At 33.5% G+C, this 26,753-nt stretch overlaps 1 protein-coding gene across 1 annotated transcript in view; it reads left to right on the top strand.

Annotated features, from left to right (window-relative positions):
* LOC132715634 (exportin-4-like) overlaps nucleotides 1-26,753 on the top strand; it is a 39,653-nt gene that overhangs the window by 6,701 nt on the left and 6,199 nt on the right. Inside the window, exons 2-20 of the mRNA XM_060698670.1 lie at nucleotides 3,992-4,097; nucleotides 4,722-4,863; nucleotides 5,491-5,632; nucleotides 6,446-6,562; nucleotides 9,548-9,710; nucleotides 9,883-9,992; nucleotides 10,902-11,059; nucleotides 16,172-16,346; nucleotides 16,969-17,148; nucleotides 17,695-17,834; nucleotides 18,249-18,397; nucleotides 19,485-19,665; nucleotides 21,595-21,754; nucleotides 22,319-22,488; nucleotides 22,847-23,018; nucleotides 23,652-23,856; nucleotides 24,280-24,368; nucleotides 25,584-25,650; nucleotides 26,584-26,700. Coding sequence (XP_060554653.1) covers nucleotides 3,992-4,097; nucleotides 4,722-4,863; nucleotides 5,491-5,632; nucleotides 6,446-6,562; nucleotides 9,548-9,710; nucleotides 9,883-9,992; nucleotides 10,902-11,059; nucleotides 16,172-16,346; nucleotides 16,969-17,148; nucleotides 17,695-17,834; nucleotides 18,249-18,397; nucleotides 19,485-19,665; nucleotides 21,595-21,754; nucleotides 22,319-22,488; nucleotides 22,847-23,018; nucleotides 23,652-23,856; nucleotides 24,280-24,368; nucleotides 25,584-25,650; nucleotides 26,584-26,700 — 2,743 coding nt within the window. The remainder of the gene's footprint in view (nucleotides 1-3,991; nucleotides 4,098-4,721; nucleotides 4,864-5,490; nucleotides 5,633-6,445; nucleotides 6,563-9,547; nucleotides 9,711-9,882; nucleotides 9,993-10,901; nucleotides 11,060-16,171; nucleotides 16,347-16,968; nucleotides 17,149-17,694; nucleotides 17,835-18,248; nucleotides 18,398-19,484; nucleotides 19,666-21,594; nucleotides 21,755-22,318; nucleotides 22,489-22,846; nucleotides 23,019-23,651; nucleotides 23,857-24,279; nucleotides 24,369-25,583; nucleotides 25,651-26,583; nucleotides 26,701-26,753) is intronic.

Here is a 26,753-nt window from a genome sequence, read left to right as displayed (position 1 = left end):
CCCCTCCCGTTATTTTAGCAGAGCGGACAATTCCCCTCCCGCTGTTGTCAGAGCGGACAATTTCCCTCCCATGGCTGTTGAACATAGATATGTTATAATAAAATAATTGTTTATTTGAAAGATATTTTTAATCGACTTTAAATACATTTTGCTTTTCTATATTGACATGAATATAAACAAAACAAAGCGCATTTTTTTGTTAAGATAATCTTTATTTCGTCAATACATTTCTGCAGCGGTAAAATAATTATAAATAATTGGTTTTGCAATCAAGGACACGTTTAATTAAGGGCAGCATTGATTAAAGATTTTTTTATTGACAGTTTGTTTATCTTAAGCAGCGGCGGCAATGATTAAAGGCGGTATAATGTCACTTTTGTGAAATAATGATTCTTAAAAGTTCCGATCTTTAACAATTTGTTGTTAAAAGTAAAAACTGTTATCTTTAATAAGAATGGTTATAGATTTTTTTATACGCAGTGGCGGCTATGATTAAGGGCCGTATAATGTCACGTTTCGCTCTGTGAAAAAACGGGAGGGGAATTGTCCTCTCTGCTAAAATAACGGGAGGGGAATTGTCCGTCCTATAAAATTAACGGGAGGGGAAAAGTCCACCCTATTAAAATAACGAGAGGGGAAATGTCCGGGTTGTGAAAATAATATGGAAGGGGAATCGTCCGGGAGGGGGATTGTCCGGGATTCATATAAATACGGGTCTCTTTTTTTGATACTATCTAGTATTTCGGAGTTAATCCAAGGCTCTGACTGGTTACGTAGTCTTACTTCCTTTACTGGGGCCACAGAGTCTAAAACACTAGTAAACACATTTTTAAAAGAAATCCATGCAGTATTAACATCAGTAGAGTAAAAACAAGTACTCCAGTCAGCATTTGTTAATCTGGAAATAAAATCTGTTTTATCATAATTTTTTAAAGACCTGATTTTAACATAATTATGTTCCTTTGCAGGAACTTTCACTATTTTTCTTGTGCAAAAAGTAAGCATATGATCACTCAGACCCATAGGAATAACTCCTGACTGAGATATTTTTTCTTTGTTATTACATAGAATATGATCAAGTAGACTAATAGATGAACTACAAATTCTAGTAGGTTCTGAAATAATTTGTTCTAAATTAAAAAGCCATAAAATATTGTAATAAGACTTGTAAAAAGAACCAGTCTTATGTAATACACAAATATTAAAATCACCTAAAATTATAGTTTCACAATCTGTTCTTAAATGAGTTAAAATGTTTTCAAAACTGTTTAAAAACTAGAATGTTTTGGAGGTCTGTAGACAGTCCCAACAATGATAGGCTTGTTTCTTGGCAAGAGTAGTTCCAGGAATAAGATTTCTTCGCCATCCCATGATAAGTCTGTTCTTATATTGAACGCCAGGTCGTCACGTACAAACATGCACACTCCACCTCCATTCCTGTTGCGGTCACGCCTTATAACTGAATAATTTGGAACATTAACTTCCCCATCAGGTACTGAAGAGTCAAGCCAGGTTTCTGACACTGAGATAACAGCTGCTTTGGATTTTAGTGCAATTAGCCGGAGTTCCGATATTTTAGGAAGTAAGGATCTCGCAATAACTTTAATAAAATGCAGTCCTTTTTGAAAGAAACACTGGAAATGATCTTGACTTATTTCAGAAGGATTTTGTGTTTCATTTGAATTTGTCGTAAACAACAATTCAGAGTCATTAAAATTAGGAGCATCTTGTGAAAATGGAAGTTCAGTAAATGTGCATCCATTACACGTAAAGTTAAATATAACATCACCTCTACATAGGGATTCATAATCTTTTTCTGTTATACTGGTGGTACATTTTATATGAGTCCACTGTTGACAAATATCACAGCTTACTGCTTTACTACGAGAGGTAACTCCTCTTTCACATTTAGTACATGGATATTTGGGTTGTCTCCCTTTCCGTGAAGTAATACGTTTATCTGAAGCTGGACCCGGGTGAGGATGAACATCGCCACACTGAAGCAAGCAGAAAATGAACACTGATCTAAAGTTTAGTGTTACATTATGTTTATCAAGTTTAAAAATTTGTTTCGAGTCTGGGTCGAAATGACTTCCTCCGAGTTTGACAGTTGAGTACGAAAGGTACGAAAGTCTTTCAAACAGATTTACAAGTCCAATCTGCGGATATGTTACATTTACAAGGATCCCTGAAGAATTGTGTATCGTTCGTTGACAGTTTACGATGTTTTTCTGATAAAAGTTGATTGTAGTACAAATTAAAATCGTAAAAAATGTGGTCAACAAAATTCCTTTTTCTCCCGCCATCTTGATAATTATCTGATAATTACAAATCAGTATTCAGGTTGTTGATTGCTACACAGACCTGGGGATGATTACATTTAATTACAATTACTTTTATTTACAATTACTTTCAGATTTTATTGTAATTGATTACAATTGATTACTCAGACTTGCCCCTCTAATTAATTAAATTACAATTACTTTAAGAAAGTAATTGATTTAGAATTGATTACATTCAATGTATCACTATAAACAAAAGTTTCTTCATGCTTTTTAATATATACATTATATATACATTATATACACGAAGGATTTCCAGCTCATCAACAGTCATCAATTTAACACACTTTCAGTTACTGTCACATCACTTTATCATATTTTAGCATTGCACTTTAGCATCATAAGTTCATGAAACCGTCTGTCAGTCAGACTGCATCTATCAGGACAGAAAATTTTACCCCGCAACACAAACGTTTTACAGGGGCCGATGAAGAATGGTCCTCAGTCTTCTTGGTGTAGGTTTCATAATGAATTCTCTGCAACAGAAATTTTGAAAAGTGTCAATTGTAGTATGCTGCATGCAGGTGTTAAAACAGGTGTGAACAAAACAAATTTTTTTATGGGAACTCAAAGAGACAATAGACTTTACACAGAAATTATCATATTTTTTTTTACAAACACTCTATAATATAGACACATTGTCTATCACCTTACAAAATAACTGTTGCATATAATTAAAATATGGTAATATGCATCCGACATAAACTCTAGAATATGCAAAGTAAAGAAGTTATTTACATTGTTTGAAACTTTTTAAAACATGGTTAAACCAAAATATGTGAAACAAAATTTGACATACCTTTATGTGGGTAATGAAATTTGAATGTGACTTAGTGTATCCATTTATCTTCCAAGGGCACAATTTGCACTGTGCTGTCACATTTACAGATGTTTCTTCAGGAAATTCAAAGACATCATAAATCCAATGATTTGACAGTTTGGATAGAATACCAGCTAAACAATGATGTCTATCTTTCAGTTAGAATTTGGTTAACTGTATGGATTAAAACTTATTTCTTCATTGTGAGTGATATCTTAAAATGTCACACTTGATATTTTACTACCTTAGTTAAACTGTAACATGTGAAATAAATCATTTGAATTTCAATAGTTTCATATAAAATCTGAAAGTAATCAACATCAATCAAATTGTAATCATAATTACAGACTGAATTAAAGCTGTAATTGATTAATTACAATTAATGTAATCAATTTTGAGCAAGGTAATCAGTTACATGATGATTACAGTGTAATCATGTAATCAATTAAAAAATCGATGATTACGATTAGTGATTACCCCAGGTCTGTTGCTACATATGGCAAGCTGTTAATCTCAAATACACTATGTGGGCATTTGGTTTTAGTCTATTGACATTCATACACTCACCATTATCGTAGGCAAGGTCTTAAAAATTCTGGTGCTTCACAACTTTAGGTGTGACTAAAAATAATAATCATAATTTTGTGTTGTAAATGCCCAGTATGGAATGTGTATGTTACAAATTGGGTTTTAAACTTTTATATCATATACTGGCAGCTCATGCTGTTATCACAATTGGAACACCACACCAGTTATTCCCAATTATTTCTGAGATATATAAACTGAAAAAAGTGATGCAAAAGTTTATGTTGTTAATGTATTCTTTCAGGCACCTCCTAATCTAGTGACTCATGAACAAAGACAAGCTGCTGAATCTGTAATTCTCCAGTTTAGAAAAACAAAACTGCCATACAATATTTGCAAAACTATTCTCGGTAAGAATTTAAGCATAATTCATGTTGCAGAACTTGTAAAGATGTTATAAAATGTCTTTTTGAGCATCAGAGCATGTACACATTTATCTGTGTGAATTTGTTATTCATTATGATAATCAAAATAGTTGCCTGGTACTTTTTTCTAAATTTAGGATATTTGACATTGCATCTAGAATAAGGTGTTTGGAAACATTTGATTTATTTATTTATTTTAATATCTGTTGACTTATTCATATATTTGTCTGTCAATTGTCATTCAGGGCTTAAATTTAGCACTTGCAGACTCATAATTGAAAAATGCCAGTAACATTTCTGTACATTTGCAAACTTTGGCTAGTGTAGAATGAAAATCAATTAATATATTATTACTATGTAAAAAGAAATGAAACTTTACAGAAAATGTAATCTCCAAAGACAATACATGCAAAATGGCATTTGAGCAATAGACAAATACTGATACATTGTACATGAGTAAATACTAGTAAATATTATGGTTTCAATTGGTTTGCGAGTTAAAATTTCTTGTACTTGCAAAATTTTGCATGTAGAAAAAATGTTAAATTCTAATCCTGAAAAATTTGTAAAGGTTCATTATAATTGTTGTTGTTGTTATAATTGATACAGAGACATGTAAGACAGATTATGTACTGTACCAGGCAGCTACAACAATACAAGAGAGTGTGTTACGTGAGTGGTCAATACTTGCTGCTGATGATATTGAATCTTTACGTGCTTTTCTCCTCAGATATATTACTCAACATATCAGGTACGAGTAATTCTTAACCCATAATCAGTTAGAAACCAAAACGAATTAGCATTTTCCACCAGTATAGAGCCAAAACAGCCTGCACATCTGTGTATCAATATAATACAATGGAATGTTCCAAATTGAAAGCTGGGCTAAGCAATTACACAAAGTCAGCATGTGAAGGGCTTATCTTTTCATACTATTATTTTGATTTGACCCCCTTGGCCGAGTGGTTATGGTTGCTGACTAAGAGACTCTTGCTGCTGTGGGTTCAAATTCTGCTAAAGGCCTTAGATTCTTTAATTTGAGAAAGCGATCTTAAACCGACTTAAAGCCCGATAAAAAATGCGCTATTTCAATGCTTTTCTAGATATTTTATATATAATGGCAAATTTCACTTTATTTGCTTTCAGCAAAGCTTATTATTTACCATTTATTTGTTTGATTGGCTTTTTCTGCTTTGAAACTTAAATATTATATGAATATGATGATGTTGATATAAATTATAACCCCTATTTTATCTCACTAATGTACTATTGTATGGAGTTCGCTTAGTTACTTTCCCAATTCCTGTTCATTTTATTTGCCTAAAAGCTTTTGACAGGTGACCAATATTGAACTTGTATACTTTATCTTTCATTTAAGCTTACAAAGCTATGTCAGAGAGCAGATTTTACAGACAGTTGCTGTTATATTGAAGAGAGGGACGTTGGACCCAAAGGGAGCACGGCTTGATGGCCTCTTCCAAGATGTTACTCAGCTTATTAGTAGTGGAAATGTCACAATGGTAGGCTTTGTTATAAGCTCTGTTGGATTGAGTTAAAATGTTATAAAAAAATTATTGCTAAAATCAAGTTGGTGGCAGATTGTATTCACAAGTTTAAAAGCCTTGAGTAATTTTACAGAGTGAGATAAAGTTACCAGCTCCTTGTGTTTATGATGCTTCATGCATTGTATTGGAGTGTATTAACTGAAATTGCATTTGTTAATGTTGGCTCAGAAATCACCCTTACAGTAATAACATCTACACTATGTTCTACATCTGACAATGAGCAATGTCTTAAAGACTTTCTTACATATTCCTGCTGTGAAGTGGGAACCTATTTTAGAGATCCCAGTATAAATATATGCACAGGCTTGCATGATTTTACCTAGGTGGTATAGGCAAAACTTTATTTCAGCTAGCATTTAAAGGGTTATCTGCTTTATTTGGTGAGGTTTAAGTGGTAAAAATAATTGACTGAACCACTTTATTCTGTAAACTATAGTCTTTACTGGTGTAACAGGTTTGTTTCATGTGATATCAAGTAAAGCAGATGATTTAATGTTTCATCAGGAAAAATCTCATGGTACATAAAATAATCATGTGGGAATGTTCAAGTCTGATGGATCTTTCTCAATCCGTATCAGTAAACCTAGAAAATTGCCTTGTGAACTAATTGTATACAGATTTTATGACACTATAAAACAGTATGTTGGATATGATGAAATTAATTTTTATTGATTGTTAAAAATCTATAACAAAATGTGAAAAATCTATAACAAAACAAATGCTTATTCCTGTTCATAAATGAAATTTTTGTTTATTTTATTATTTCAGCAATTAGTAGCATGTTCCATGTTGACAGCTTTGTTGAATGAATACTCTAGCTCTAGTAGAACCAGTAGTGTGGGCTTTACCTGGGAGTTCCATACCAAATGTAAAAGAGCATTTGAGGTAAAATCATAACACCAAACTTATAGGAGCTTTAAGCTTCATAACCTATCTTAATCAATTTTTTGGCCGGGTTGCACTGGTGCAAACCCGGGTTATAGTATGGTGAATGTTGGGCGGCGGGCGGGCAAAAAAAAATTTCGTAACAGTTTTCTCAGCAACTACTTATCGAAGCCTTTTGATATTTGGTATACAGCATCAACACATGGTCCCATACTGTGGGATTCGATTTCGGGTCTGTCGCTCATCTACTTCCTGTTTGCTGACTTAGTTAAATTTTCAACATTAATGGTCAATAGTAAGAAATTTTCGTAACAGTTTTCTCAACAACTACCTATCACAGCCTTTTGATATTTGGTATACAGCATCAACACATGGTCTCATATCGTGGGATTCGATTTCTGGTCTGTCGCTCATCTACTTCCTGTTTGCTGACTTAGTTAAATGTTCAACATTAATGGTCAATGGTAGGAAATTTTCGTAACAGTTTTCTCAGCAACTACTGATCACAGCCTTTTAATATTTGGTATACAGCATCAACACATGGTCCCATACTGTGGGATTGGATTTCAGGTCTGTCGCTCATCTACTTCCTGTTTGCCGACTTAGTTAAATTTTCAACATTAATGGCCAATACTGTATTTCTAGAAAAGATTTCGCGCATTTTAAGTTAGCGCTTTTCGCGGTAGGCATGATTCCGCGAATCTTAATAGCCACGAATATGTCACTTTTAACAAATCCGCGAACATTTCTAGCTTCAAATAAATATAAGATAAAAAGTGCAGAATATTTATTATAATCTACTTATACAAAAAAAACCCCATAAAAACACAGGGGCTATAGAAATGTGTAAAGAATTATTTATGTATGTTATTGATAATAGTTGCACGCTGAAAAAGAAAATATCAATTATTAGTAATTATCATGCTTATTGACGGTTAGTCAGGGCGTTGACAAACGCATTTACAGTTTGTGAACATTGAATGACTTGGATTTTATTTGCTTGGAGTAGGTGTAATCCTTTGTTAAAAGTACAATAGCGATATTGATAAACAACTGTTATGTTGTTATAATGAAAGCAATGTACAGCCCGACAATGTGTAAAAATTACGTATCGACATTTTGAAGAAAAAGTCAGTTATGATTCAAATGAGAATAAAAACGGGTCTGACTAAATCTTACTTAATCACATAATGAAAAAGGTAAGGAAACATGAAAGTAGTCAATAGATGAACATGTATCGAGTAACGGTGCGCTTTAGGCGCGACTTGTCAAAAAAATAAAATAATTCAAAGCACCCAACAGACAAGGTCATGCATCAAAAACGTAGCCTCCAAAAACTGTAATTTAGGCCGTAGTGACTTAACATTCGCGGAATTCGCGGTTACTACATATCCGCGAAAGTTTGTCTCCGCGAAAATGACGACGTTGTAAAAAACGCGAAATATTGTATCCGCGAAGATTTCTAGGAATACAGTAGGAAGAAATTTTCGTAACAGTTTTCTCAGCAACTACTTATCACAGCCTTTTGATATTTGGTATACAGCATCAGCACATGGTATCATATCGTGGGATTCGATTTCAGGTCTGTCACTCATCCACTTCCTGTTTGCCGACTTAGTTAAATTTTCTACATTAATGGTCAATAGTAGGAAATTTTCGTAACAGTTTTCTTGGCAACTACTTATCACAGCCTTTTGATATTTTGTATACAGCATCAACACATGGTCCCATACTGTGGGATTCAATTTCAGGTCTGTCTCTCATCCACTTCCTGTTTGCTGACTTAGTTAAATTTTCAACATTAATGGTCAACAATAGGAAATTTTCGTAACAGTTTTCTTGGCAACTATATATCACAGCCTTTTGATATTTGGTATACAGCATTAACACATGGTCCCATACGGTGGGATTTGATTTCAGGTCTGTCACTCATCCACTTCCTGTTTGCCGACTTAGTTAAATTTTCAACATTAATGGTCAACAATAGGAAATTTTCATAACAGTTTTCTTGGCAACTATATATCACAGCCTTTTGATATTTGGTATACAGCATTAACACATGGTCCCATACGGTGGAATTCGATTTCAGGTCTGTCACTCATCCACTTCCTGTTTGCCGACTTAGTTAACTTTTGTCATTAATGGTTAATGGTTGGAAATTTTCGTAACAGTTTACGCAGCAAATTCTTATCACAGCCTTTTGATATTTTGTATACAGCATTATCACGTGGTCCCATACTGTGCGATTTGATTTCAGGTCTATCGCTCATCTACTTCCTGTTTGCCAATTTAGTTAAATTTTGACATAATTAATGATCAATAGATAGTAGGAAATTTTCGTAACAGTTTTCTCAACAACTTCTTACCACAGCCTCTTGATATGTGGTTCACAGCATTGACATGACTGTGGTCCCATATTGTGGGATTCCATTTCAGGTCTGATGCTCATTCTTTTCAGGTTTACCAACTAAGTTAAATTTTCAACATCAATGGTCAGACAATGGTAGAAAATTTAAGAAACATCACAGCCTCATGATATTTTGTACACATATGCAACCCGGCCTTTTCTGTCTTTGACCCATTTTCTAATTTACGCTTTTATTTTTTGTACCATTTCTTTCAAAAATGAAATTTGATTTGAAATTTGTGAAAAGGTACTAAATTGTTAATCTTGTAAGCCTTTATCTTATACTTATTATAACATGATAATATGACTACTTTTTTTCATGAACTTACCTTGTCCAATTTAATTTGTTCCATAGATTTCCATTACTTTGAATGTGGAAATGACCATTGTGTATTTATTAAATTATCAAATGTAATTAACAGATTTCAATGTTACAATGCTATAATTAAGCATCAAGCAAGATATAGTGAGATTAGGATATAAAGAAAATTGCCCCACTCTGTACCGCTTGCATACACCTATCATCATAACTGCTAGTGTTGAGAAGGTTAATAATTAGATTATATTTTTTTCTTCAGGAAAATGACTTGCAGAAAGTGTTCCTGTTCTCACTTCAAGTGTTAAATGAAATAGAAAAACAGCCGTCACCACTGCCTCGAGAGACAACAGCTGTCCTAAATAGATTCCTGGGCATTACAGAACAAGTTCTCTGCTGGGAATTTACACCAAAAACTAACATGTGTATCCTTTAATAAAGTCATCAATCATATAATTTATAAATCAAATGATGTCAGACTTTCATAGACAACAAATTTTAGATTTCCTGAAGATATTTTCTTCGTAGTACAGTACCAAAAAGATAAAGACAAATCCTGTGATTTTACACTTTTCCATTCCTTAACATACATTATAGTACGTAGAAATGTGGGATATTTTGATAAAGACCAGAGTGTGACATTAAAACCCCATGATAAGTGGAGAGAAACTTTACTTGATCAGACTTTGATACAGCTTATATTCCGGGTAAACAACTTTATGAAGTTTTAGATCAGTGCAGTAGAGTAACAATTATTATTTATTCTTAAAACCTTACTACACTCAATATCTTAAATGGACTGCTCATCGCTCAATCTGAACCGAACCATTCTGCATTTTTAGGGAAAATTTCAAGATATAAACAGAATAGCAAACAGTACAATAAATCAGATGGCATGGATGCACTAGTACCTAAATGGTTAAGAGAGAAGATTCAGTTTTTGCAATATTATTGTCAACCCTTACCCACTGAGTGCATTATTCTCTTACCTTGCCTGAATTTACGAGAAGTCTAAAAGAATTTATCATATCAAAGCTGTATTGTTAACATCTTTGTGCTCTTTTCAAAATAGAAGTGGATTAATGGCCATTTAATTCCACCAGTTCAGTTGTCAAGAGAAGCAGCATGACTGTTCCTTCATGTGACATTAGTAATGGTTAGTGGATTCTAATGTTATCAATATCAGTTGAAAAAAAGTTTCATTATCAAGCTTTATCACATAACCCTGCCGCTTTTGTGACTCCGTAAAAATAGTTCGATGTGGAAATATTGTAATGAGACTAATTGCCTGACAATGAAAAATGTTACTTTTTTCACTTTAAACAGTTTATTTTTTGGGTTTGTGATAAATAGAATATTATATTTGTGTAAGTTCATTACTTAATTTATTGAACTTGTTGAATAAAATAATATGCTCGCCAGAGGTTTGGATAATATAATTTTATTCAACTCAGTCAAAAAATTCAGTATTAAACTTACACACTATCCTTAGTCAAATAATTCTATATTTAACTATCCTCTATTTATGTTTTGGAAATAAAGATGTCAAATCTTTGATAGTGGTCATAGTCATAGAATTTGACGTGTAATGTAATGTATTTTGTTAATATTTACAGATACATCAAAAGGCCCGTCATAATTCAGATATGGCGACCCACTCGATACAATGTCTGACACAGCTTGCTTCACTGAATGGACCAGTGTTTCCAGATGACAGGGCTCGTACACAATACCTTACTTATTATAGTGAAACATTGCTCGATTTTCTTACCAGGTATGTTATTGTCAAGTTGTCCATTTTCTACAAAATTGACTGAAAGGCTTAGTTTAGTTTATTGAAAAAGGGCTTTATATTTTAGTATTTTAAAGGGCTTATCCTGTGTTGAATATTTATACTGATATACAAGAGTCAGTGTGCTTAAAGTTTGTGTAAAAATTTCAGGATATAATCTATGTATTGATAATATTAAATTGTTTGGTGATATTTGGTTCAAACAGATTTCTTGGTAACATTTGGTTGACATTTTCTTAAGAAACACTTTAACATATAAAAAGTAATAATTATTATTATATGAATATTGATTGTACTTTTTATCAGTCCGAATCTTTTTATAGATGCTTATCATTAAGTTGAATATTTTAAACGTATTGTAATGGAATACCTCCCTTATTTTGGACATTTCAAATTACATGATAATTTACGTTATACTTTCAACAGATTATCAACATGTGCATAATTCTATAAATCATGAACTGTTCTTACTTAAAAATGTATTAACAATTATCAAATAATGCTACCTTTTTAACAAATGGACTTTATTCCATGAAACACAACGTAAAACTTGAATATCAGCATTGTTGACAGTTCTCTTTTAAGAAGAGTATCACATTAGGATAGATAACTATCGCCACAAAATGGTCAGATGACCCTGATTTATTTCCTGATGAATATCTAATAATTTGGAACATTTACAGTTACTATAATATATCACAAAATGAATATCTACAGACATTATTGGAAGATTCAGACGGCGCTTTCTTCTGTCATTTTCCATGTTTAAAAATGGCGGACACAGAACTTTGGAACTACTTATTTGTATTTCAGCCTGGCTTTTTAGCTCACCTGACCACGAAGTGGTCATGGTGAGGTATAGTGATGGGGCTATGTCCGGCGTCCGTCGTCGTGCGTCGTGCGTCGTGCGTTGTGCGTCGTTCGTCGTCAACAATTGGGTTGTTAACAGTCTAGCAGTCACAGTTTTGATTGGATCATCATCAAACTTTGTCAGAATGTTTGTCTCAATGAAATACAGATCGAGTTCGAAGATGGGTTATCTCGGGTCAAAAACTAGGTCACAGGAGCTAAAAATAGAAAAAGCTTGTTAACACTCTAGAGGCTGCAGTTTTCATCCAAATATTCTGGAAATTTGTCAGGAAGGTTGTTTTGATGATATCTAGGTCAAGTTCGAAGATGAGTCATCTCTGGTCGAAAACTAGGTCACGAGCTAAAAATAGAAAAAGCTTGTTAACACTCTAACAATTGGGTTGTTAACAGTCTAGCAGTCACAGTTTTGATTGGATCATCATCAAACTTTGTCAGAATGTTTGTCTCAATGAAATACAGATCGAGTTCGAATATGGGTTATCTCGGGTCAAAAACTAGGTCACAGGAGCTAAAAATAGAAAAAGCTTGTTAACACTCTAGAGGCTGCAGTTTTCATCCAAATATTCTGGAAATTTGTCAGGAAGGTTGTTTTGATGATATCTAGGTCAAGTTCGAAGATGGGTCATCTCTGGTCAAAAACTAGGTCACGAGCTAAAAATAGAAAAAGCTTGTTAACACTCTAACAATTGGGTTGTTAACAGTCTAGCAGTCACAGTTTTGATTGGATCATCATCAAACTTTGTCAGAATGTTTGTCTCAATGAAATACAGATCGAGTTCGAAGATGGGTTATCTCGGGTCAAAAACTAGGTCACAGGAGCTAAAAATAGAAAAAGCTTGTTAACACTCTAGAGGCTGCAGTTTTCATACAAATATTCTGGAAATTTGTCAGGAAGGTTGTTTTAATGATATCTAGGTCAAGTTCGAAGATGGGTCATCTCCGGTCAAAAACTAGGTCACAGGAGCTAAAAATAGAAAAAGCTTGTTAACACTCTAGTGGCTGCAGTTTTCATCCAAATATTTTGGAAATTTGTCAGGAAGGTTGTTTTGATTTTATCTAGGTCAAGTTCGAAGATGGGTCATGTCTGGTCAAAAACTAGGTCACAGGAGCTAAAAATAGAAAAAGCTTGTTAACACTCTATAGGCTGCAGTTTTCATCCAAATATTCTTGAAATTTGTCAGGAAGGTTGTTTTGATGATATCTAGGTCAAGTTTAAAGATGGGTAATGTCCGGTCAAAAACTAGGTCACAGGAGCTAAAAATAGAAAAAGCTTGTTAACACTCTAGTGGCTGCAGTTCTCATCCAAATATTCTGGAAATTTGTCAGGAAGGTTGTTTTGATGATATCTAGGTCAAGTTGGAAGATGGGTCATGTCCGGTCAAAAACTAGGTCACAGGTGCTAAAAATAGAAAAAGCTTGTTAACACTCTAGTGGCTGCAGTTTTCATCCAAATATTTTGGAAATTTGTCAGGAAGGTTGTTTTGATGATTTTCAGGTCAAGTTCGAAGATGGGTGTTCACCGGTCAAAAACTAGGTCACAGGAGCTAAAAATAGAAAAAGCTTGTTAACACTCTAGTGGCTGCAGTTTTGATTTAAATATTCTGGAAATTTGTCAGGAAGGTTGTTTTAATGATTTCTAGGTCAAGTTCGAAGATGGGTCATGTCTGGTCAAAAACTAGGTCACAGGAGCTAAAAATAGAAAAAGCTTGTTAACACTCTAATGGTTGCAGTTTTCATCCAAACATTCTGGAAATTTGTCAGAAAGGTTGTTTTGATGATTTCTAGGTCAAGTTCGAAGATGGGTCATCTCAGGTCAAAAACTAGGTCACAGGAGCTAAAAATAGAAAAAGCTTGTTAACACTCTAATGGCTGCAGTTTTCATCTAAATGTTCTGGAAATTTGTCAAGAAGGTTGTTTTGATGATATCTAAGTCAAGTTCGAAGATGCCGGTCAAAAACTAGGTCACAGGAGCTAAAAATAGAAAAGCTTGTTAACACATTAGGGGCTGCAGTTTTCATCTAAATATTCTTGAAATTTGTCAGGAAGGTTGTTTTGATGATGTCTAGGTCAAGTTCGAAGATGGGTTATCTCCGGTCAAAAACTAGGTCACAGGAGCTAAACATAGAAAAAGCTTGTTAACACTCTAGTGGCTGCAGTATTGATTCAAATATTCTGGAAATTTGTCAGGAAGGTTGTTTTGATGATTTCTAGGTCAAGTTCGAAGATGGGCCATCTCAGGTCAAAAACTAGGTCACAGGAGTTAAAAATAGAAAAAGCTTGTTTACACTCTAGTGGCTGCAGTTTTTATTCAAATATTCAGGAAATTTGTCAAGAATGTTGTTTTGATGTTTTCTGGGTCAAGTGCTAAGATTGGTCATGTCTGGTCAAAAACTAGGTCACAGGAGCTAAAAATAGAAAAATCTTTTTAACACTCTAGTGGCTGCAGTTTTGATCCAAATTTCCTGGAAATTGGTCAGAAAGGTTGTTTTGATGATTTCTAGGTCAAGTTTGAATATGGGTCGTGTCCAGTCAAAAATTAGGTCAAATTGCCCAAATATGGAAAAATCTTTATAACACACTAGAGGTCACATGTTTGACTCAGTCGCATCAAACTTGGTCATGATGCTTGTTTAAGACATTGCTTGGATGCGGTTGTGTCAGGTGAGCGATCCAGGGCCATCATGGCCCTCTTGTTATGAATGTATATTTGTTTACATTTAAACTTTCAGGATTTCTTATTTATGTAAAAATAATTGTAAGCCTGATTTGAGCCGGATGATTTTCTGTCATTATCATATTTTATTAAGTGAGAACTGTATTTTATCTGCGTAATGGAATACGTCTGCATATATTACTATGCTCAAGTATTTTGGACCGGCTTTTTCTTAATATGTATTTTTAAATGTTATTTCAGATATGTTTATGTGGCTTTTCAATTAAGCCATATATGTGCTACTTATGTCTGTTAGAACTTTTATTGTTATTGCTATATTGTTAAATATTGTTAAAGACTGATCACTGGACCTAGTCTTAAGCCGGGATTTTCATTGGCTGGAGCACTCTTTGTAGCGTCCCAAAAGTTTATAAATAGGGGTGACTGTCGTCATTTGGCATCTTCTTCTCAACTGTAAAAACTTGAGAAGTACTCAAAGCTCAGATAGCTCTAAAGCTTCACAGCAGTCTTACCTGATCTATAAATTTATTTAGAATTGCCTGTAACAGATTACTATCTTCTAAGGTACAACTAGTGGAAATATTGTTTAGAAATAATAACTTACCTTTATTTGCTGAGCGTTAAGCTATCCAGTACTATAGTAAACAACAACAGTTTACTTACAGAAGTCTATTACAAATTCATTTGATGCTGAACCTAATATGAATTATCACGTTATGGCAGACCCTAAAAGATGCATTGGTCTTAGAAATTTCCAACATCCTGTCATACTTTACATTTATTTGTAACTAAATGTTCATAACCGAAGAAGATCCCATTGCATAAGCCTAGGTCCTCTATTGTCGAGTATTGTCAATGCCGGTATATATTCCATCGAAGAAGAATTGTTAATGCCGATATTTATTCGTTTATATCGATAGATCTACGTCACAGAATAGATCCTAGTATCATATACATATTTATTGAGATGCACTTGTTATATATGATGTCACATTATTAAATGACGTTTACATGTTAATCGAGTTACTGATGTCTTGTACCAGTTTCCTGTGTTACCAATGCAGGACTTACCTATATTTGTACACTCTATCCTAAGTAATAGGTTGTATAAATCCTGGTTATATAAATATCCTGACAAGATGACCAGATACTTACAAAGGATCCCTTGATGAAACTATGATGTCTCTATTATGATCTGAGCCTACCTCTTATGATGTATACTACAAAGATGACTAAGATGTGTTGAAGCTATGTCTGATGTTTAAAACAACAGCTACTTGTAAGTGTATGTAATATGGGGTAGAAGTATTGCCATACACTTACTAGTTAATACAGTGGCCGGTATCCTGATTAATAAGGATTTGGTAACTACCCTAGGGGGGTAGGTCCTTACAGTATTTTGACTGTTTGAATCTCATCAAATTGAAATTTGAACTCTCTGACTTATGGATTGCATAATTTTATTATGGCAATTATGAAGGTAATTAATTTGATATTGCTGGATAAATTCAAGCAAAAGAATAAGACAATTGTGTTTTCTATATTTTCAGTGTAGATTTACAGGATTATGAATGTCTAGGTGTTTCCTGTATATTCAAGAATCTGATTATGATGTTTCCATCTATTTGCTTTATGTCTCTACCAGAAGCTCATTATAGAAGATTTATAGAACGTTTACAAACATTAACTTGTGCTTTTGGACGGGAGGCAGCTCTTGAAGAAGAGGTTTGTTAGTAAATTATCAGATAATGCATGTGTGTTTGATACAAATTTACACTGTACTGAAATATATGTACTGTTTATTATGTTTTATGTTACTTTACGTCAGTCTTTGACATCTGCTTGTACTGAAATTTTACTTTGATTGAATTACTTTGGTGTCATGAGAAGAATTAAAAGTGTTTTGAAAAATTGAAAAGTGACACTGTTCCGTGAATCAAAGTATTACTTTTGATACAGATGTACAAAAAGAATTTTATGAATTGATAGATAATGTAAATTATATTTAAAGTATAAGAGACTTTTTATAAGCAGGGGTCTTACTGTTGGGGGACAAGTTTCATAAAATTTTATGTTATATGACAACGAAATTTGGCATTCTTTGTATAAAACAAATTTAAATGTCGAGATGTTTTGTATGTTTTATGGGTGTTTCTTTTGTACATCTTTCTAATCCTAAGACTGTGTTGGCTAACAGTATGTAACAACATTCGAAAAATAGATTTAATATAGGAAAATTTGTAATAATTTCACATCTTACATAGGATAATAGAATGTCTTGTGATTAAATATTCCTTGGCCTATCTTTTCATACTACTATAAGTAAGAGCATGAGTTTGATTTACAGATGCACAAAGAGGATACAGTCCATATGGAAGCTTATGAGAAACTGTTAGAGACATGGATGGAGTTGTTAACAACAAAAAAAGATAATATTCCCATGGAGATTATCAAATCTCAGGCTGTACATGTGTTCAACTCTTACGTGCAATGTCATATTAGTCCACCAGATGGTTGTAGAGTTCAGGTACACAGTTTCATATCTGATCTTTTTTATTATTTCCCCACCTTTGTTATTTGTTTTATATACAATGTAAATTGTAATAAATGCGATTTTCTTTATTTTATTTCCATTTTTAAAGCATTTTCGCATGTATTTTCATTTCCTATAGTTTGTTTAAGAAATAGTCCTATGATTCTAAGCAAAACTTTCTCCATCCCCCTTTTACAAAAGTTTTTGATTGGAGTTAAATGTTACTTATTTGGTAAAAGACATATGATATTAAATCTATAATATTTCTGTTATTGTTTGAACTTATTTCAGCTTAAATTATGAGTTTAAAGATTGATTTATTTTTAAATCTGACTCCTTTACTAGTACTAGCCGCCTTTGAGGAAAGAATTTTGACTTACAGAGGTTAAAGAGAGAGGTTAAAAGGGAGACAACTTACTTAATTGGCAAGTGCTTCTCTTATTTAATCCCAAATCAAATGTTATTGTATAAACTGTAAAATTTTAAGACTGTCCAAATGGATTCCATGAAAAATGACAGAGATTTAATGTTCACTTTTAGAACACTCAGGATTCTCGACCGGACGAGGATGATATAGATGAGATAGAGGAAGATGACCGTGACAAGTTTGCTGACCAGTTGGTCAGTGTAGGTGCTCTTGGAAGATTGACCATAGATAACAGCATTAGTATGATAACTAGGTTTGTCTTATCATGAACAATTTTTGAAATGGTTAAAGGGTATATACATGTACAACCCTTAATTTTCACATGAATATTACACAATGTGTGATATTTATAAATGTATATCTAACTTATTTCATCGATTAGCAAAAATTCATTGGTTTGTAGCTCGACTTGTCAAAGTCACACTTGAAGTTTCTTTATACAGGTTGATACCTCCAAAACTACTGAAGGGAATAGTTTGAAACTTCACACACTTTTAAATTTTAAGAGCATAATAAGTCACTATCCAATGCCCATACCTCTTACATGGATTTGAACTTAGATAATTCTGCATTATCCAGGCTCTTGTTTTACTATCAAACACAGAAAATAGTTGAGCACTCTGTCCTACTGACAGCTCTTGTTTATGTATATTTTTCACTATTACAGAGCAATGGAGGATAGGATAACTAGATTACACGGACAACTACAAAGAATTCATCAAATGCGGATGTCGTCTGGTAACATGAATTGTAGTTTTGATAACTCACTTATATCAGTCTTACACGAGGATCTACACTGGCTGGTCCTAGTGACTGGTAAGTTTATATTTAACCCTAGTGACTTGTAAGTTTATAAACCCTGGTGAGTGTGAAATAACCCTAACTTGACTGAATTTATGTAATGAACTGGTGTTACTGTGACTTCGGAACTGTCTGTTATAAAATTGATGAATTTTTTGTTCTTGAGAAAATGCATTGAGATATGAGCATGTTCAAATCTCAAAATAAAATAATTGTTTGTTATAAATGCAATGTTAATTTTGTTCTGTTGTAAAAAAGAAACAACAACAAAAAACACAAATAAAAGAAGGAAACATCAATGTTAATGAGTAAAGCCATAGTTTACAACTATTAGTACACTCATTACTACATGGCAAACACTTTTTATTATTTTTATAGAATTATATCGTGGACTAACCAGTTCTCAAACCTCTAAGCATTCAAGAGGTCTTTTAATGTAAATAAAAATACATCTTTATAAAAATTCTTTACATATGTACACTTTAATCTTTATGTAACATTTCTGTAAAATTTGACTGAAATTCAACTATTAAAAAAGCTCTATTTCCATCTTGGAAAAGCACAACCCTCTGTTATAAAACTAACATGGCCTCTTAAAATAAAGAACCTAATCTCAAACCCCTTCAAGTATCTCTAAAATTCTACTGTTTAGTTTAGCCAACGAAGTGATTGTTATATGCCTATCACATGACAATGAAGTACTCTACAGGATGCAGGTACCTGCTTTAAGATATTTTTGTCTATAATATTCATTTTCACAAATAGTTAATGGTGTATTTATGGGACTTACAAAGGTAATAGCAATTTGTATGAAATTACGCTATGTAATAAAATATGTTATGTAAATATTTGTTCCTATGCACTGTTTTCATTTGACATCAGCAGACATGTCTGTCAGAAACTAAGCTTTTATGTACACAAGTTCAGGTCATCATAGTCACTTCTAGTAAAAAAATAACAGCACATGAATGAAAGGTTTGAGAATAGGTTGGGTGTGAGATTAGGTACTTATACGATACATTATACAACATGCAGATTTACTTATTGGTGTCAAGTTGTTGACTTTTATATTATGTGAACTCAATAACTTTATCATCATCAGGTCACTTATTGACGGAAGAGTCTGAAGGGGAGACACCTATGATACCAGGGGAGGTAATGCAATATTCTATAAAACAATCAACAGAAATAGACCTAAATACAACACTGAAAGTGCTTGCCTCCCCTTCTGATAGTATAGATACAATACCAGGAGCCTCCACGCATTCTGACTTTGTTATAAGGTAACTTTTTACAGACTAGTGTTATAATAACTTAAATTAGTCAAACAAAACCTATTACATTAATTTTGTACTCAAATACCAGGGATTTAAGTTATAAAGTTTTAAGGAAATCAGTAACTGTTTAAAACTTAAAACATGCACACCTGTCAAATTCTTTGTAATTGAGTATCAGTTTACTTAGAAATACATGTATAATCATTGTTTAATGTTTAAATGCCTTCACAACTAAAGGCAGTATAGTTTGCCTTTGTCTTTTCCATGCTGTTGTCATGCTTTCCATCTGTAAATTGACAAAACAGTGAATTGTGGGAGAATCTGTGACCTATTGGCACATTATTAGTTATTGTGTATTTCAGTGTTTTTGCTTAAATATCAATACCTTTATTTTGGTTTTAAGTTTTATTGGGTCATTTACTCAAAGAGGTTTGTTACATTAACATTTTATACTGCTAAATAGGTTGACCTCAGCAGTATTCAGGTTATGTGAGGTGTAATGTTTTATTAGCTCACCTGTCACAAAGTGACAGGGTGAGCTTTTGTGATCGCTTTTCGTCCGGCGTCCATCCGTCGTCCGTCCGCCGTCCGTAAACTTTTACTTTAAATGGCATCTGCTCATAAACAACTAAGCCAATTTCATCCAAACTTCTTAGGAATGTTCCTTTGGTGGTCACCTTTAAAAATTGTTCAAAGAATTTAATTCCATGGAGAACTCTGGTTGCCATGGCAACCGAAAGAAAAAACTTTAAATATCTTCTTTTAAAAAACCGTAAGAGCTAGAGCTTAGATATTTGGCATGAAACATCTTCTAGTGAGTGTCTACCAAGTTTGTTCAAATAAAAGCCCTGGGGTCAAAATTGGCCCTGCCCCAGGGGTGTCATTTATTAACTATATGTGTATAGTAAAACTTAAAAAATCTTCTTTTAAGAAACCCAATGAGCTAAAGCTTAGATATTTGGCATGAAACATCTTCTAGTGAGTGTCTACCAAGTTTGTTCAAATACAAGCCCCAGGGTCAAAATTGGCCCCGCCCCAGGGGGTCATTGATTTTCCCTATATGCATATAGTAAAAACTTAAAAAATCTTCTTTTAAAGAACCCAAAGAGCTAGAGCTAAGATATTTAGCATTAAACATCTTCTGATGAGTGTCTACCAAGTTTGTTCAAATGAAAGCCCCAGGGTCAAAATTGGCCCCGCCCCAGGGTGTCATTGATTTTCCTTATATGCATATAGTAAAAACTTAAAAAATCTTCTTTTAAAGAACTCAAAGAGCTAGAGCTAAGATATTTAGCATGAAACATGTTCTAATGGGTGTCTACCAAGTGTGTTCAAATAAGAGCCCTGGGGTCAAAATTGGCCCCGCCCCGGGGGTCATTGATTTTCCTTATATGTGTATAGCAAAAACTTAAAAATCTTCTTTGAAAAAACCCAAATAGCTAGAGTTTAGATATTAAGCATGAAACATCTTCTAGTAAGTGTCTATAAAGTTTGTTCAAATAAAAGCCCTGGGGTCAAAACTGGCCCTGCCCCAGGGGTGTCATTTATTAACTATATGTGTATAGTAAAAACTTAAAAAATCTTCTTTTAAGAAACCCAATGAGCTAGAGCTTAGATGTTTAGCATGAAACATCTTCTTATGGGTGTCTACCAAGTTTGTTCAAATAAAAGCCCTTGGATTAAAATCGGCCCTGCTGGGGGGGGGGGGGCTTTATACAGGTGAGCGCCTTAGGGCCACCATGGCCCTCTTGTACTGTTATATAGGTTGATCTCAGCAATATTCAGGTTATGTGAGGTGTAACATTTTATACTGTTATATAGGTTGATCTCAGCAGTATTCAGGTTATGTGAGGTGTAACATTTTATATTGTTATATAGGTTGATCTCAGCAATATTCAGGTTATGTGAGGTGTAATATTTTATATTGTTATATAGGTTGATCTCAGCAGTATTCAGGTTATGTGAGGTAGAGAAGAAAGCTATAACAGCAAAGATGGTGGACACACTAAGCCCTCAGGTGACCAGTAGTGTAATGTGGTGTCTTAAACGTTGGTCAAGATCTTACCTTCTACCTGATGAAAATTATTACAATGAGGTATGGCACAAAACTTTGCTATTTCAAGCTATGCTTCTTTTGTAATATGAACATGTCCTTCTTTGATGTAAGAATGGTCTGTTTGTTTCAAAATAACTTTGAAGCAACCATTAGTATAGAGCCTGGTTGAATTGCGTTGAATGCCGATATGTCAGGCTCGTTTTAGTTGACATAGTTCTGTCTTTTTATCATGAGCACTGAATGGTTATACATGTTGTATTCATTTAAATCCATAGGTGTGTTGTTGAGTTATGTCCCCTAGTTACTTTAGGGTGGAAAATTCCTGTCCAGACCCATATCCTAGTGTAGTATTAAACAGCACCTTTTTCTATAAGATCAACTATAAGTTCTTAGTATACACAATTAAAAAATATGATTTATCATAATAAGTTAAGGTACCAAATTAGTTTTCTTTCATATTCTGAGTAACCTAAAACAGACACAGCTGTTATAAATTTGCTTGATATTTATAAATTTATGTAACATCAATAATCCCTGAAAGTTTTAACCCATTTCATAGAATAAGTGATATATTTGACTTTGAAAGCTTTGTTATTTATGTAGGTGAGCAAGGCATTATGGGCAGGTTTTGGGCGTGATACAGAGGGTGCCCAGTGGACAATATCATTCTTGCTGGACAAGGTAATGATGTCCCTGAGTGCCTGGAATGCCGAGGAGAAAACCATGATGGATATTCTACAGTTCCTAGTCATGTTGATGGACAATAAAACTAGGTCAGTGTTCTGATTTCTTAAGCATTGTGTAATCCTTTTGGCTTTAAAGAATAAAAAGAAATGAACATTGATTTACATAAAAACTGATTGAAATACATTTAATATTTTAGAATTTTTGACTTGCATTGAATAGAATAATAAGGCATGCACTTGATTTCACTGAATGAAAAAGTGTCAGGCTAGTCATTGGTATAAAGATAGGGAAAATATTTACCTTACACAGAGTACGTAAAGAAGTCAATATGTCACAATCATGTGGTTGAAATCTTTATTATGTATGGAAATTATTCAGTATGCATATTAAGAGTATAATATATGTGGTAGTTCTTTTTATAAAATGACCTGATGTCTATTTTAGAGCACAATACATCACAAAGAGTGAAGGTCTGTGGACAATGGTGCGACATCTTGCCCACAATCAATTACCATTCTGTAATCTACCAGCCAGTGCTCTCAGACTGTTATACAAGGCTTTTGTTCTAGCTGGAACTGGTGTGAATGACCAGATGAGTGCAGAATACTGGCAACTGGTATCACATTACTACATATAATACTATAACATTTAGCAAATAAAGGGAAAATATTTTTTTCACCAAGAATACTAATTCTAGTGATATCTAAGTTCCATGGGGTTGTAGTGAGGATGGAGGTGTTTTTTCCTGGATCAATAATTAAACTTGACACATATAGTTTGAATGGGAAGATATGACTTCTATAATTTTGTGTTAAGGTAATGTTTGGTATTTATGGGGAATAAGATGTTACATACTGTTTAAAGAAATGTTTGGAACAATTGGATCTGACTGAATTAAAGGAAAAAGGCGTAAAATTTGGGCAATAACAATAAGAAAATTTAACTGAGATGGGGTTTTCGAATGGAAATACTTATTTCTTTATGTGTTAGGAAGTACCAGCTGCTTAATGAACATAAATGTTTGTACACTGTAATTTCAAATAATGCTTTGAGGGCACTGGGTTTCTCCATTGAAATTAAAGTAGACAATACGGCTTACTTTTCAGTGTATAAAACCCAATGAAAAAAACTTAACTGATGGCTAAGTAATATGTCAAAACTTAATTCTTCAGGAAAATTTATGCTCACTTGAAGTACCTTTCACTTAGTGATAATGAATAATATTTGTTTCTATATTTACCTTGCTCAGGTGTTAAAGACACTTCAGGATAAGTTTGTTCACATGGTAACAGCAGACGGTTTTGCTAAGAGATGTCAGGCAGCAGACACGAAGGAAGAGATCATTAAACTCCTGGAGAGTTTGTGTGGGGTAGCTAAAGGGTCAAGGGTCAACAATATAGATAAAATATATGATTATCTTCTACCATTACTACAGCAGTGTGTCACCTTGCTAGGTAATTTATTTGTCTAATGGAAATATTGATACAGCATACTTTGCATGTATTTTACATAATGATCTTAGATTATAATAACACCAATATTATGTTTGTTTCAGTGAAATTCCAATTTCTTAAAGAGCTTAAAAAATTAAAGACTTTAAAATATCGTTTTTAAGCACTTAAAGAAATGAAGTCTTTGAAATTTAATTTATTGTAACTTTTAACATATTTTTCTAAAGTTTGATTCTGTGGAGCTGGAAATGTGCATATTATACTGCAAAAATTTACAATAAACGCTAGCATTGATCATTACTTTGTTTTTTTGGTGGCTCAAGTCTTTTCTTATTTCTTCTAGCACAAAAACTGTTAAATTTATGAAAAGTCAGACATTTTGTAAATGAATGATGTATATATGAGTGTTTGTTTTTGTTATAACAGATTTGTACCATGACAATGAAGATGTTGTACCACTCATTATAGAGTTACTGGTAGAAGTTGTACAAAAACAACTCTGTTTTCTTAATACCGTAAGTTCCTAAGGTTACTCAATCACTTCAAAACTGCATTTATTACCTTCTCAAAGCCTTATATAAAACAATCTTGGAGAGAAATTGGAACTTTGTAATCTTTGTGTTATTGGATGTTATACATTTTGTACATTGGACCATTGGCTGGCAGTATCTGTCGTCATTACTTGTAGGAAATACCGGTAGATAATTTCATTGTGTTAGTGAAGATTCTAACACACTACACACTATTCCCTTATTAAACATACATGTCCAGTGCATTATTACATGATATATGCAATGCTTTTTAGCTCGACTATTCGATAAGAATAAGTAGAGCTATTGCAGTCACCCGAGCGTCGGCGTCCGCTTCCGCGTCGGCGTAACCACTTATGTTAAAGTTTTTGTAATAGTTTAAATATTTTCAAAGTCCATTGACATATGGCTTTGAAACTTTGCACACTTGTTCACCATCATTACCCCAACCTGTAAACAGGAGGAGGTAACTGTATCAAGCATTTTGACAGAATTATGCCCCTTTTTCGACTTAGAATTTACGTTAAAGGTTTTGTAATAGTTCAAATATTTTCAAAGTCCATTGACATATGCTTTTGAAACTTTGCACACTTGTTCACCATCATAACCCCAACCTGTAAACAGGAGGAGGTAACTGTATCAAGCATTTTGACAGAATTATGCCCCTTTTTCGACTTAGAATTTATGTTAAAGTTTTTGTAATAGTTCAAATATTTTCAAAGTCCATTGACATATGCTTTTGAAACTTTGCACCCTTGTTCACCATCATTACCCCAACCTGTAAACAGGAGGAGGTAACTGTATCAAGCATTTTGACAGAATTATGCCCCTTTTTCGACTTAGAATTTATATTAAAGTTTTTGTTATGGTTCAAATATTTTCAAAGTCCATTGACATATGCTTTTGAAACTTTGCACACTTGTTCACCATCATAACCCCAACCTGTAAACAGGAGGAGGTAACTGTATCAAGCATTTTTTTTACAATCAAGCACTTAGAATAGTCGAGCGTTGCTGACCTACCGACAGCTCTTGTTTGGCTAATTTACTTCATTAGACATTCTTTATTTTCGTGCTTTTCAATTATATACCAGTTATACATATCCTGTGTGGGTTCTTTTTTTCGCAACATAATGTACCTTTTACCAGTATATATCTCATGATAATTAAAAATAAAGTATGTACTGTTGTTTTATTACAGACTAGATCAAATACCTTGTATGAAGTCTGTTTGGCTGCAATACAGATGTACTCTAAACATAACAAAGGTAAGTACCAACTGCTTTAAAAAACAACAACAAGATAGTACTGGTGTAACTCTCCAGGATTTTTACTCTGTCAAGGATGCACTATCAATATGTTACAAATCATGCTATGGCAGAGTTAATTGTTGTTTGCATTGTGCGTCTTAATCTCTTACATGTACTAGTTCCGTGATCACAACATAATGCATCTGGGGAATTGTAAAAGAAATAAAATGATTTTCTTAAAGAAATTGGCAACGCCCTGCTGAGAAGCGGTCTATTTACTGTCAAATGTTATATTGTGTTGAAGATTAGCATTTATCTACACCCCTCTCCCCCCCCCCCAAAAAAAAAGACAAATAAAAAACAACAAAGAATATAAAGTGTGCTAAGGATTCTACTTATCTGGGTTATTTTGAAATTTATAATACTTTGCATATAATAGTGTTAAGTGTATTTATTTATAGATTATTCTGTCACTGTCTAAGAAATCACAATTTTGACATGTAGATGCTTTCTTATCATAATTGTTAAAACCTACAGCCTTTTTATTATGATGCGATTTATTATTTGGATATGGACTTTTAAAGCTCGTAAATATGATGTGATGTGTGATAACATTTCAAAGCTATTTATAGATCATGATACATATGAGCCACGTCATGACAAAACCAACGTAATGCGTTTGCAACCAGCAAGGATCCAGACCAGCCTGCGCATCCACGCAGTCTGATCAGGATCCATGCTGTTCGCTTACCAACTCTTTTACAAGTAGAGGAACTGTTAGCGAACAGCATGGATCCTGATAAGACTGCGCGGATGCGCAGGCTGGTCTAGATCCATGCTGGTCGCAAACGCATTACGTTGGTTTTGTCATGACGCGGCTCATATATCATCAAGTAATAATATATGAAAATGCAGTCAGAATTGATATATATATTCATTAATGTGTTAAAGGTAAGCGTGTAAAGGACGCTAGTGAGGAAGAGGAAGAAAGATATAGTGATATTCTACTTGTTATGGAACTACTCACAAATCTTCTCTCTAAAGACTTTGTTGATTTTGGAGAGCCAGGTAAAATAGATTTATTATTTTGTATGTTGAATGTTTTTTATATGAGTAGAATT

The sequence above is a fragment of the Ruditapes philippinarum genome, unplaced genomic scaffold (assembly GCF_026571515.1).
Source record: "Ruditapes philippinarum isolate M1 unplaced genomic scaffold, ASM2657151v2 ctg1344_1_1_1_1, whole genome shotgun sequence".
NCBI classification, from domain to species: Eukaryota; Metazoa; Mollusca; class Bivalvia; order Venerida; family Veneridae; genus Ruditapes; species Ruditapes philippinarum.
Note: the sequence above shows the minus strand (reverse complement) of the source record. Positions and strands in the feature narration are given on the sequence as shown.